The 14,855-nt window shown below is 40.6% G+C and overlaps 1 protein-coding gene across 6 annotated transcripts in view; it reads right to left on the reverse strand.

Annotated features, from left to right (window-relative positions):
- Window positions 1–14,855, reverse strand: part of LOC109967203 (MICOS complex subunit mic25a-like) — a 95,427-nt gene that overhangs the window by 35,530 nt on the left and 45,042 nt on the right. For all 6 annotated transcript variants that reach the window (XM_020612607.1, XM_020612606.1, XM_020612610.1 and 3 more), the window contains 2 exons: window positions 13,637–13,720; window positions 3,946–4,016 (listed from right to left, as the gene is read on the reverse strand). In XM_020612607.1, the coding sequence (XP_020468263.1) occupies window positions 3,946–4,016; window positions 13,637–13,720 (155 nt within the window). The remainder of the gene's footprint in view (window positions 1–3,945; window positions 4,017–13,636; window positions 13,721–14,855) is intronic.

Consider the following 14,855-nt stretch of genomic DNA (forward strand, 5'->3'; position numbering starts at 1 on the left):
GCAGACGAGAAAGACAAAGCGCTAATATGCACTTTTAAAAAGAATCCAGCTGCTGTGGTCCAAGTCCCACAAGAGGAGGTATCACCCAATACTAGGTGAGTAAGAAATGGTATTTTGATTTTCTGTATGTCCTGCACATATAGTGAATTGACAATAAAAAAAAATCTTTGAATCTTTGAAGGTCGCAGAGTGACACCACAACCTCAGATGGCATGTTCAGAAAGAAGATGAGGGAGGTGGACACGACGGCGGTAGCAAAAAAGATATGGATCATTGGGTCCAGTTATATTCATCGTGGGGAGAAAGCTGCACATGAGCTGTATGGACAAAACTTTGGACTTAATGCCACAGTTCAGTGGTTTGGCAAAGGGGGCATGCGCTGGAGTGGGGTTCTTCCGCGTTTCTATGGAGAGCTTGCCAAACAGAGTTCCCCTGATATTTTGGTTGTCCACACCGGTGGCAACGATCTGGGCCAGACTCCCCCCAGCAAACTTGCATCTCAGATGCAGAAAGAACTGATGCAGCTTCAAAGAGTTTCCTGCAATGAGAGTTTTGTTTTCCTGTATCAATGAGAGGCAAAAGTGGAGCTATGGGCCTCCACAGAAGATCAACAGTGACAGGAAGCTGGTGAACGCACTGATGAGAAAGGCTGTTGGCTGTCTGGGTGGTGAAGTTATTGAACATCCCCTCCTGAGGTTTTTCAAAAAGGAAATATTCCTGCCGGATGGAGTGCACTTCACTGAGGAAGGAAACAGCATCTTCCTGACCAGCATCCGTCGTGCCCTGAACAAGCTCCTTTAAACATCTTGGCCAAAAAGCACATTTAGAGTAACAGTCAGACAGTAACTGGTCACTCTAAAACTCTTGAATGTCTTGTCTTGAATGATGCAATTCAAATAAAAATGATAATTGTAGGTGATTGTGTACAGTTGTGCAATGTCTTTAGAGATAAACAGAGTAAGAAAATCTGGATAAGCATTAAATGTATAACTAGCAGCATAACATTTTAACCTACAGCAAAATGGCGGGGAATCTGAACAGTGACATCAAAAGTGAATAAAGGCTTGTCAATCCGCCTGCTGATGAATACAGGGATTATTTCAGTTGATAAAGCCAAGACCAGTGCCTTTCATGAAAAGTTAACCCCTCCCTTTTGTTTCATCCAACTTTTCATTCATCCATCCATCCATCCAGCTGTTGCACCCTTTACTCACACATCCATCAATGTTTATCTCCATTTTACTGAATGCATCCGGTTATAATGACATACAGGAGGGGATGATGGGGTTATTGATTGTTTAATTAACAAAGGGCTCGCCCTAATTGTGATGTTACTGACAACATTTTTTCCTTGTGTGTTTTGGTGTTTTGCTGATTACTTCATTTTAATTATTGTAATAGAGAGAGAGAGGAAGAAAGACATTATGCTTTGGTGAGTTTCACCCGTTCTTTACTTTCTTTCTCATACAGTCACAGACTCTGTGCTCTCTGGATCCCCCAAACACCAGAATGCTGGCAACCAAAGCCCCCCTTTTGCTCCAAAGATTAAAATATGGATTAACCTATAAATAAATCCTGTATTGATCTATCCAGTGCTTTCAGATCATTAAGTATGTGAACAAGAGTAGGTGAATAATCCACTTCAAGGCTTGCTGAATAATGTGAGTGCTAGCAAGAATAAGAAGGAAAGAAATAATAATAAATAAACACAGCTGATCCAGTGATGCAACCACCTGAGGACAGGATGTTCAGATTTGTTACAATTTCTTAAAGGAACATGCAACATTCAACAACTACAATTCATACAGTACAGACAGATGTGGGTGGAAAACAGTGTTTCTCTTTTTGGTACAAAGTCTCAGCAGGCACTTTTTTCCTACGGTAAAGACCTTTCTTTTTACAACAGACATTTTGACTATATATATAGTAGGAATGCACACATATTACTAATAATAGTAACACTGGCCCCATTCTATTGAAATGAACCATGTTCTAACAAGGATAAAGGTTCAGATCTAATATACCCCATTTATTTTGTATATTTGAACATCACACACACAAACTCTTTTCTTCACACCTTAACTAACTAAAGTAACACTACTGAATTCCCTGGAGGTTGGGGTTAGACTAGATAACAGAATGGATGTGAGCCAAATCCACTCTATAAATCCAGTAAAAGCAGCATATAATTGGCCATAAAGGTAGCCCCATACAGGAAGCCTGGACTGTTTTATCTTCTCTGATAAAACACTCATGGATTTAGAATACCCTCCATCACCCTACGCACACACACACACACACACACACACACACACACCCCAACGAGCAGAAGATTAGAAGCATTACTGTACAGTGTTCCCCAGAGCATCAGCCGAGATCAAAAACATGTTGACGCTGCTTTAAATCTGACTGTTATGGGGGTCTCATACACCTAAACCGCCGATAACAGTCTTCAGTCAGTCCAGAATACCACTGAAAGGGTGTAATAACTACAGGGCTGGCGAACACTGAGTTGTGTACAAACAGCATGTGTGAGCATGGAGGGCAAGCCTAAAGTCAGGCTTAATGCTGTGTCCACACAGATGGCGATACGTGAGCAGAACGTTAGCAGAGCAGAAGCAGCTCCAATGCTCCATGTGTGTCTACAGGGGAACAGTGCTGAGTTGGAGGCCACCTGCTATTTAGATGTCCGAATCACAACTAATGTGCTTGCATGTGTAAATGAAGGGGAATGCGCTTGAAGGGCAGAAACATGGCTGAGACACCTTCTCTGCAGACATGTGCTGGGCTTTGGTGTGAATACACTATGTGGTCACCAGGGCAGGATTTCTTCCTCTTCTGTTGACAAGTACCTTCTTTTCACATCATTTTTTAGTCATCTGATTAACTGACCATGCAGGTGTTTTAAACTTTAAATCTTTATTATAACTGTAATTTCCTACATTTGAAATCTGGGCTCCTTAAAATGAGCTGAATCAATTAATGACTCAAGAATAAGGAAGGAACAAGTGTTAATCACTGTCTTTTTCATTCACTCAGCTGATCTGAGATCACCTGTAAACAGTTCGGGCAAATTCTCTTAATCATTTTATTTCATGGTGAAGCAAATGAAAGAGTTCAAGTGCTGTATGTCATGTTCTTCTTAACAGTGAGGGTAAATTAAACAAACAAACAAAAAAACAGACAAATACAGCATAAGCAGTAATGCAGCTGTTACTACCCAAGTTTCAACCCTCACCTATAGGTTTTGGGGGGAGAACGAGCTCATGCGTAGCCAAAATGAGCTTATTTTTGCGGGCTGGCTGAGGTCTCCCTTATAGGAGACATCCAGAAAGAAGTCCGAGTTTAAAAGCTATCAAAAGAAGTTGTTAGAAGTGGTTCAGGCATCTGATAAGTTGTTGTGCAAACAAAAACAAGTTTTTATGTTACTTTGTTCTAACCCAGAAATAATTTTGTCTAATTGCAGTTAGCTTCAGTTAGTTACTAATGGGACTTGTCAATGAAAAGCCCCGTTACTGGTGTGACACAAAATTTAACAGCAAGGCAAGGCCTGGTCTCTAATGTAAATTACAATTCAGTGTTTTCCAGACTGCAGTGGCAATAATTAGCTACCTTTTCCCTGACCGTGGCTCATTACAAGTCCACAGTGAGAAGCGAGGATAGGGAAATAGGGTATTGTTAAATTCAACTTAATTAAAGTAGCCAATTAGAACACTTATCACATTAGTCAGGTTTGCCCCAAAGAATGTTTGCATTTAGCTGGTTAAAAAAAACTAGGAAAAAAGCAGATCACTATCTATTGCTGCTTATTAGTCTGCTGTGTGCATGCTCGTGTAAACATGAGAGCTGGTGGGTGCGTGTCAGGCTCCGAGGAATATTTCTTCTTACTGTTCAGACAGCAAATAAGTTGTTCAAAAAATGTGTGTGAAAGCGTGTGTGTCTCACCTCATATTTGCTTCCATGGTGGAGGCAGCTTGGTGGAACTGTTCCTTGCTCTGTTCGTATCTTTCCCAATTCTAAAGACATCAAGGACAACACAGGAGGACATAAACAGAAAGCATTAGTCCTCTTTGATTTTCTGTGCTAACTAAAGATGCTGCTAAATGAACAAAGGCTGTTGTGGAGATTTATTCACAGCATATGTCTTGTCCTGACTGGCCATGAGTTTACTAAAAAAGCTGGGGATATAAGATGATGATGCAATCAAATTTAAAATAAATCACACTGACCAATATGTTCATATTTTGGAGCAGTGGGTCCAGTTTGTAAAACAGCACTGGTAACAAATTACAAAGTCCTCAGTTTTTGAGAGACATTTGCATGAACCTTTTGCCAAAATGTTTAAATAAATCACTAAAGTGACACTGCTCATCACCCCAGCACCTGTAAATCTAAAATTACAGTTTTCCAGTTTTATACTTCTGTTAAAAAATGGTGTATGACATGTTTAGAGATGCTGGTAAATGGATTCTTTTCCTTTTTAGAGCCAAGATAAACTTTTCGTCCTGTTTTCTGCCTTATATGATGGTAGGCCAATTGGATTCTGTGGGTTGCTTCATATTTAATGAACAAATGTGTGTGTTATCAATCTTCTGATCTCACACCCCCACCCCCCAAAGTGAATGAGTGCATTTTGCTAAATGTTAAATGTTAAACTCTTCCTTTAATTTCCTGGTAAGTATTACACTGCATTAGTTTTGGCTATGCGTACCTAATAAACTGTCAACTGTAGTACAGATTGCACATACAACATGGAACCTTTCAGCTGTCAACAACATTCATTTATTCAACAGTGTTAGTCCTCGATAACATGATCAGAGCATCTCCAAAAGTAATGAAAAAAAGGTCCCCATATAACTAAATCACGTTTTTCCTGTAGTGTACTTCTTCATTGTTCTTTCCCACATCAGCTTCCCCTTTCTGTCCCACTTTCTCTTTTGCATTATGCACCATCCAGACTTTATAAACTGTTTTGTGAGCTCAAAGTTACAGCACAGAATCAGAATTTCTTACAGTCTCATCATAAAATACACAGTGTGAAGAAAAAGGTGTGGAGTTGCATTTTCATCCCAAGGAAGCTTCTGTGATTCCAGCTTCTTCTAGTGAAAGTAAAGCTCATAAAGCTCAGCAGTAATGAGTTGCATTACTTATACATTTTTTTTTTTAGAAATTGTGATTTCTGACTTTGCAGCTTGCCCTGTGTGCACCGAACCACAAGCAAGCAGACAGTGGTATTATGATAAAACAAGCAACTAATCCACAACAACTGCAGCCTCTCCTCTGTTGATCCTCCTTAGGCCTTCCAGCACCCCCCACAAATATTTAACCAGCAAACTGTACCAGCTGGGAAGGGAAGGATGATGGAGAAAGGAACAAAGACAAAGCTAGAAGGGAGGTAGGTGAGGAATAAAGAAAAAGAAACAGCAGAAGGCGAATGGTTTAGGAGAGAAAGGAGAGAGAAGAAAGGGTGTGAGAGATTTGTGAACTGAGGGGTAACATAAACACAAAGCTACTTATGTCTTATGATGGCTAATAGAACATTTAAATTTCACATTCTTCCTCTCAGGGGCAAAGCAATGGGTGTGACCACAACTGGCAAGTGTCTGTAATCCTGGCCATGCCATGAATTCTTAATTATGTCTGGTTATCTTTCTAAGTGACTCTATAACACACAGTTATAGCACAATCATAATCAGTTTTATATTAGGATGAATGATCCCTTTACCTTTCTCAAAAGAAAAAAGAAGTAAGTGTGGTGTCATCAGTTGCCATGGCCACTACTGAGTTAAGGGGTGGTTGTAGGGTTTCTCATCGAGCAGCTGTCATATTATTCTTATTTTTTCACTGGCTCTAAACCTTCACCATCATCCTCGTCCTTCTGCTCAACATATTTCTTTTTCTTTTATCAAAAAGCTTCCTCTCCTCTAGGCCAGGCCACATACATTGCAAAAAATAAAGTAAATGAAATATATCACATTTTGATTTCAATACAGGACAGCCATTATTCTTTGACACTTATTTTAATCTCTGACGTTTCAAGACGGAAGGGGGGGGAACTTACTACCTGTCACAAAAAATGCCTGATGTACAAAATATTACGTCACCACTGTTATTCAACTTTAGCAACACTAATGATATAAATGAGTTCAGCCGCAGATGTTAATTTCAATACACTTCCACTTAAAAAGACCAGGTGCCTGTACTGCACGTGTGTGGACCAAGAGGGGGTGTAGAAGAAAGTGCAAGTTTAGTGCTGATGAACGCTAACACTGGCTGAAGAACGAACATATTTTCAAACTGCAATCACGTAGTCTTCTGCCACCTAACTCATCCTTCATTTCTTTCAATAACTGAAGAACCTGAGAGCTTGTAAAATTCTCTCACATTCTATCCTGGCATCCCAGTGAGAGGGATGTCATTTACAAACACCCTCTCCTTCCTCAAATGTGTTCTTAACACCGACGTCTCAAATGAATGACAGCTGCTGTGCTGGCAGCAGTGCCACATATTTTACACCTGCTTTCTCCTGATTTTAAATATCAGCCACAATTTCTTCTGGTGGTATAACTCAGGTGCTCAGGGAATTTGTAAAAATTTCTATTCTCTCTCCCCTTATTTTACATCCCTGAACGCTTTAAAATGCATATTGCATGAGTTTAAACGTGCAACTTAAGGGTGCTGCTTCCCAGGGCTTTGACTTTAGGCCACCTGCAACTACTTTCCTCTTTTCCTGAGTCCTCATTATGTTCCTTCACCCTCAACACAACAGACCCTTCTCTCTCTCTCTTTCTCTGAGTGCCTAAGGTCTTTTTAACAATGTTGCCCAATTTTCCTGCTATATCAATCTCTACTTCAGCCAGAATGGGTGCTTCCAACTGAGGATACTCATGTATTTCCCCATTCTTTCTACCTGAATATTCAGGCAACAATGATAATGGTGTATGGTCAATATTTTGAGGATAACTGTACCAGAGCTGGGGACAATACTGAGGAGAAGGCTAAAATGCATAGGAAAAAAAATTAATGATCATGCAAATACCTGATAGAAACCCACTGTTTATTTTTTTAAAGTCGGCCATCGAAACCTGCAAAATATTAAAAGAATTGCACAGCACCAGGAAAAAAAAAAAAATTCTGGCCACGTGTAGTGTCAACAGCTTGTTAGCCATGAAAAGGTGGCAACAGCTGTACTTTACAGTCGTCAGCCATCAACAGATTTCTGCTTCCCTGCTGATTATGATTGCAGTCATTCTCCCCAGCTGTCTACACATGTTTACAGCAACCGTAAAACTGTGGGGATACATTTCTTCAAATTTAGTGCTTGGAATCTGCTGGAGTCAATTCCAACCTTGAATGTGATTAGGTAGATTTATTTTTACTGTTTGTTTCTATGCGACTGGCTAATTAACACAGTGTAACTTTGTTAAAGTAGAAAAACACAACTTGCAAGGGAAGATCAGGATGCAGAACCTCTCACACAGTACCACTGCTCAGAGCATGGCATTAATAAGGTTATTCTAACCTACTGAAGGTTTGTGCCATGACATAAGCACAAACACACACAACATGTATGCACAGGATGACAAGAAAAATACACAGACACTTGCCAAAGCAGCAAAAACTCAAATTTCTGCAGACATTACAAATGCTGGTCTACAGGTGGGTGGCAAAAAAGACACACACACACACACACAGGCTGTTCTTTGATCTAACTGTAAAAGGAACAGTCTTTTAACCCACACATACTCCCACTTTATCTAACCTTTGGGCCTAACCTGTCAGTGGCAACAGCATTCACTGAACAACACAAAAGAATTTTCTATGGTGTCACACTATTGACCCTGGGCTCTGTGTGGGCTCTGTGTAGGCCTGTATAGGAGCTTTGAGACATATGTCACTGTGTCATATTGGATGTCTTATGCTTAAATATACTTAAATGCATGAACTCCCATCTAATAAGCACTGTTCTGTTGTGTTTGTCTTACATTCTTCCCCTGTACTGTAGTCTTTTCTTGTTTTCCTGTGCTGTAGCCACTGAGGGGTCACAAAAGTCACTAATGGAAGACCTAGTCTGCTAGGCATGCTCATTTTGCTCATTTCCAGCCATTTAATGTTTAATCTTGGGTACCTCTAGATTGGCTTTGCACCCATCATAACTCCGAATAGTCTAATTATTTCAGAATGATAAAACCAGAGAGCCAAGAGGATAGTTTGTGAACGCACACACCTCCTGCTGCCGATGTTGCATCGAAAATGGACAGCAAAATGAACCACAACGGCATTAATTTGAATTTCTCCACCACAGATAGGTAAACAACAGAATATCTACTGATGAAAGGAGATGTGCAACACTCTAAACAAAGCAGGTAATTGGGAAACCTCATATTTTACCTGGCATAATGCAGACACAGTAACTTCTCCAGCCTCACAACAGTTCACCTTACAGAAAAAAGGCATTAGCAGCCATGTAATGTGTGTTTTTTATTTATGTTGTCTTCATTGCCATTGGGATGAAAAGAGAATTTCAAGGTATGAAACAAAAAAAATGCTTCAGAAAAGAATGCCAACTCTACTTTTAAACCTTCTAGGACATATAAAATAGAGTATAAAGACACATTCTACAGCCCAAGTGTGACCATGTTACAAAACTAACACATTTAGATGTTGCGTCTAAAAACTCATTTTCAATCTTTCTGTCTCACAGTGCCTTCATCTGGACATTAATTAAATGTAACTGGTTGGATCTCATGGAGTGTTTATCATTACTGAGGAATGCACACAAGCACTGCTCAGGCAAAAATAATGAGACGAATGGAATGTTAGCCACAACTCTGCAATGTTTAGCAACGGTAGCTTATTATGAATCTCATTTCCTCATCTCCAGATCGGTGCAGCCTCAGTGGAAATATAGCTAACAAGCTAAACTAATAAGCACATTCAAAACCCTCACTTCAGCATATTGAGCAGATAACTCCAGCTTTTCACAGGATGAAAGCGTTAAACTTTGACATGGGGCACAGGATGTAGGCATCTCCATAAGAAAGTGCAACACAGCAGAAAAGTGGAGTTTTTACAATATTTAAAATAACAAAAGCAAAACAAAACAAAAAACAAGTCCAGATCAGAAAGCCTACCTGACTCCATAGCATCGAGGACCTACACAAACATACAGTACTGCATGTTTGTGTATGTTCATATACTGTATATGTGTGTGTGTTAGAATTAGAATTAGGTTTAGTATAAGGTTAGTGCAAAGGTTGAAGTTAGGCAGATACCATGGTATAGTAAAGAGGTTAAGGAATAAACTGTGACAATAGGTGTCCTCACAATTATACAGCAGAAAGACAAATTTGTACATGTGTGTGTGTGTGTGTGTGTGTGTGTGTGTGTGTGTGTGTGTGTGTGTGTGTGTTTAGTGCGCAGATATTTCTGGTGCACTACGTGAAGATCCCTGCTGACAGCATGTCAAGCAACCTGTCAGATTTGGAGGAAGAGGATTATGATCTCCTTGTGTACACTTCATTTCCACTGAATTCAAGCTATACTCCATTATGATCGGACTGTTTGTGGGAGAGTAGGAGAGAGAAAGCAAGACAACCAGTGAAGAAGAAAAAAAAAAGAAGAGGACAACAGAAGATTTAGGCAGTTACCAGCCGCCTCTGGTCCATGCTCAGAACACTGTATACTCTCCACAGCTGCTACGTACTCTGATCAGGCCCCGCTATTGATGCCGGTATGAGCAGTGCTTGACGCTAGCCACAGAAACGAGTGGCATCCGAGTCTGAGATCAAAGCTTGTGACATTAGGGAGGAGGGTGATGAGGCCACCAGGCCAGCAAGAGAGTCAACTACACATACAGTACACAAGCATGATTTGTGTGGGCAGAGATGACTGATTTATTCTTTTTCAAAATTTCTGTCTCCAGTTAGCGGATATGCTAGTTTACAGCCCTCACACCCAGCCATGTTGACAGCCATGTTAAAAAGTTCAGCCGAGCAGTTTGAAAGATTAAACCTCCAGCATAAAGAACAGTTGAGCAGTCAGAGTAAAACCACAGTATTATGTGGCTTCTGGTGCTGTCTGCAAACATACTGAGCCCTCCATCTAGACATAAATTCACACATTTAAATATATAGCACACATGCACCTGAATATACAGTACAGCATGCATGCAAAACATATCTCTCTGTACCACACACACACACTCACACACACAGACAGAGGTCCGTCTACAAACATCCTAAGCTCAACAGCAAACACAGCTTGTGCTACCCGTATGCTAGCCTGCAAGTCTTCTACCCTCTGCAAACCCAACCTGTTACTAATTAAGACTTGTGTGCATGTGTGTATTTCAAATGTGTGAACATACTATTCATTGAGACTATAAACATTTATTGAGCCTGACTGTGTGGTAATTAGAATACAGATTTTTGTGCAATGCCTAGAAAGAAGAACCGCGTTCGCTTCTTTCTTCAGTAGAGACTCTAGCAGGACAGGAGTGGACATGCCTAGTTTCAAAAGGATTTAACCAAAGAGAAAAAAAGCCCATTGCCTGAGTCACTGACTATCCATTTACTGTAGCTTCTGTCAAGCACTAAACATAACCTCTACTCATATACAAGCATGCTGAGTGACATGCGAGTATGCCCACCACCAAAGGCTTAAGGGGCTTTCAGATAGGACGTGATGGGCGCTGTGCTCTGCTATCACATTTCTACTGTATGTGTTACACAGTGCAAGAACGTATCTGCACTGCACCGGGTTGACCGCAGCGCAAGGTCACGCGTGCGGTCCCTACACCCTGCACTGAAGTTAAAAAAAAAAAAAAAAAGAGAGACTTCGATGACACCCATTGCACAGAACCTGACAGACCACAAAAAGAATGGAGAAGATTCTGATTTTGGCAGCCCCACACCCTCTTCTTCTTTGCTGCCGCTCGTCTCCTCCTCCTCATCACTACAACTAAAGCCAGAGCTTTTCACTTACATGCAGATAGATACATCGTGCATCCAAGTCCGCTGCTTGAAAAACTAGTTAATATCCACTAACCACCTCCTGGGGAGCTTTTTGGTTACCTAGCAACTGGTACCCAACATGTGCACGATTTTCGTGTGTGCGCCCTCCTCCCCTGTACTTCGCCCAACCCCAGCAGCGAGTGCAGTGCATACCACGTCCAATCTGAAAGCCTTTTTATTCCAAACCTGGGTATTAATATTACATCATCAATCAAAAATAAACAAAAGACTGACTAAATGAAATGTCAAAATGAAGAAATAAAAGGCTGTATGAGTGCGAATTTGAAGTTTACTCTCAAGCTTTAAGTAGATGGACCACAGGAGGCAACTGTAGGACATAACACTGCAGGACACATAATGTCCTATAAAGGTCTTCTCCATTTGAAAAGAAGAGGACTTTCTCCAGAGAGAACCCATGTAAAGGTCCTTCTTGTGTGGAACCTGGTGAGGCTGTGACTTAACTCTCGACCAACAGCTCGCACACCTTTTCTGCCTGGTAAATGTCAGACAGACAGATGAAAGGCAATCAAAGGGCTTGTAAGGGCTCTCTGGAGATGCCACCGTTTGAATCACATTTACAGACATACCTTGTGCAGTGCTTTTTCTACAGATTTCTGTGTATACTGTACTTGCTATCTGATTCTGTAGCAGCTAGTTTAAATTTACTTAGACTTGGCTAAAGTCACATAGCATAAATGGTATTTCTTATGCACTGCACCCACTGTATTATTGCAAAAGCATAATTACCAACAAGTGTATCATCTGATAAGGTTTCAGCAAACAAGTATGAAAAGACAACAGAAAAAGGGAAGAAACCCTGGTAGAGTAAATCTCAAGTCTCTTATAAGGTTGTTCCTATACGTCCTCGGTCGACCAGAACATCTGGGTCGAGCGAGGATGTAGGATGTTCCAAGTATCTTATATCGGCTCTGAGGACCAAAGAGCAAGGACTGAGGATGGTGCTGAATAAGCCATGACCAAGAATACACTTGACCATCCTTTGCAGAAGTATTTTGTGAACTGACATGTCCCTTTATCAGAAATCAGTTGGTGATTGGACACCCCAGATGAAAGATGTGAAGAAAGGACATCTCAAGTCATTAAAAACATCCATGTAACAACATACAGTGAAACCACAGTTTTGGATAAACACAGGCCTTGTGGCAGCTGAGTTTTTCCAATAACATAATGACAAACATGACTGACACATCCTGTGGGATAAACTAAATTCATGATCTTAAGTGTTGACAAAAAGTCGTGATGGCATTCAGTCCCTAAAGTTGACTAAGCAACAGCTAACTTACCTTAACCATGGGCATGCTGTGTCAGCACAGAGCAGATGCACATCTTGACGGAACTCAAACTGGCCCTGGATCTAAGTTGTCACTTCGTATTAGTAATTTCTTGAAGTTGTAACTTTTTAAAATGCATTCTCACAGACAAAATACACACTACATATTTTATATATGATTTCACATATTCAAGAGTTTACAAACACATTTTTGTATCCAACGTATTAAGTTATGCACAACCATAGACTAATACGCATATTATTGCCAGCTGTCTTACCTCATACTTTAAACATTGGAGGTGAATTTTTTTTCACATTTATCTTGCAGATCAATGATATTTTTCGAGCCAATATACTGCCAATGATTCTTTGCACATCAATGAAAGAACATTGCTGAGTGAAAAGCTGCATTATTTTTTTTCACCCCAAGGTCAATATGTTGAACTCTTCGCTTGCAACAGGAACACCTGTGGCCAATCATGATGCAGTTTGCTGAAACTTGCAGCATTGTTACCACAAGTGCATGGTGCACCAGTCAGCTAAACCTATTTATTAAAGTCGTGTTCAGTATATATTTTACTTCAGATGCACAGCCAGGTGCCATTTTGGGTCAATCGGGCCATTGTAATTGTTCCCCTGCATCTTCAAGTGCTTTGGTGACATGACAACTCCTCAAATTGTCCCACAAACATCCTGAAGTGGGTCCAAAAATGACCATGGTACAGTTTTAACAAGCAGTGAAACGTTCCTGGTTGCCTTTTTATTAATGCATGCCTTGTATTTAGCAGAACCATCACATGCAGGTCATCATTGCTTGATATGTACTTTTCTAGTGCAACAATTTAGAACTTCCCATTCCATATTCATGTCACGTTTGGTGTGAATACGTATATGCTGTGCATTTAAACCTCCTCTAAAAAAAACACCACTACATATTGTTTAATGGCATCACTCTTCATGTGAAAAAAACCTTACGACAAGGAAAAGATGCAAGTAAGGGAAACAATGGATCTTATAAGAGACTCGGGATGTACCGACTCATTGCAAAAAGTGAGTGTTACAATACAGACTATTTACACTATATCCATTCACTACCTGCCATAGTGCTGTAGCTACATGAATATGCTCAAATCATCAGAGAATGATTGCGTGTGTGCATGTTTGCACAGAAAATTGTGTCTGTGCCTGCATTTTTATGTTTGTACATTAGTCTGTGTGTTTTTGTAGAAATGTTGTATATGTGTATAGCTTTGTCTACATTAACTTTGCAACTTTGGAAGTCTGTGAAAACCGCTAAATACGTATTTCCAAGTGTGTGTAAATGTTGTACCCTCTTCTCCAGTTGTGCCAGCTGTTCCTTGTAGAAGGCATCCAGGGCTTTCAGCTGTGAATCTTTCTTCTGTAGCTGCTGAGTCTGCCAGGACACACACACACACACACACACACACACACACACACACAAGTGAGAAGGGGATTATACAGTGTATACTGCTGTGTTTTTCAATACATGGTTGAAGACTAGTGATGTGTAGAGTAGCAGTCCAGGTTTTTGTTTGTTTGTTTGGTATTTTTTTCAAGAAAGTACTTATTTAAATTTCTGTGATAATATTCTTTTATAGTACTCCAATGTGATAAAATAGTGGTTCCCCGCCTATAGGTCAGGACCCCACAAAAGGTTACAAGTATTATTATTTTAAAGATATTTAACAGGGTAGGAAAGTAGAGTCAGAGGGGTCATAGATTTCTTAAGTATTTTTCCTGTTCCCATTTAATTTTCCTTCAATAAATACCTTCACTCTTACTTAACATAAAAACATCAGATGATGTAATAAGGATGTAGATTTATGTTATGATGTTATGTTATGGAATGGCGCTGTGACCAGTTTAAGTGTCATTTATGAGAACTCGTGTTTTATCTATCATTTTTTTAATGGCAGACAGCTTAAAACCCTACAATACCCATGAGCCTCAGCCCCCATTACTATGGAGAAATCATCAACCTTTAAATGAATCCGACACAAAACAAGGTGCCATGGCTGCCAAAATAATCCAGAATCAACCAAGAATCGAGCTTTATTGGCCAGGGGCGTTGGACACGAGGAATTTGACACTGGTACAGCAGCTGTTTGCAGCCGAGTGTGAAGCAGCTGGGATGAGAATCAGCACCTCCAAGTCCGAGGCCATGGTTCTCGGTTGGAAAAGGGTGGCTTGTTCCCTTCAGGTTGGTGGAGAGTTCCTGCCTCAAGTGGAGGAGTTCAAGTATCTTGGGGTCTTGTTCACGAGTGAGGGAAGGATGGAACGAGAGATTGACAGGCGGAGTGGTGCAGCTTCTGCAGTAATGCGGTCGATGGACCGGTCCGTCGTGGTGAAGAAGGAGCTGAGCTGTAAGGCGAAGCTTTCGATTTACTGGTCGATCTACGATTCGACTCTCACCTATGGTCATGAGCTTTGGGTCATGACCGAAAGGGCAAGATCCCGGATACGGGCAGCTGAAATGAGCTTTCTCCCCCGGGTGGCCAGGCGCACCCTTAGAGATAGGGTGAGGAGCT

This window comes from Monopterus albus, unplaced genomic scaffold, assembly GCF_001952655.1.
Source record: "Monopterus albus unplaced genomic scaffold, M_albus_1.0 scaffold126.1, whole genome shotgun sequence".
In the NCBI taxonomy this organism is placed as follows: Eukaryota; Metazoa; Chordata; class Actinopteri; order Synbranchiformes; family Synbranchidae; genus Monopterus; species Monopterus albus.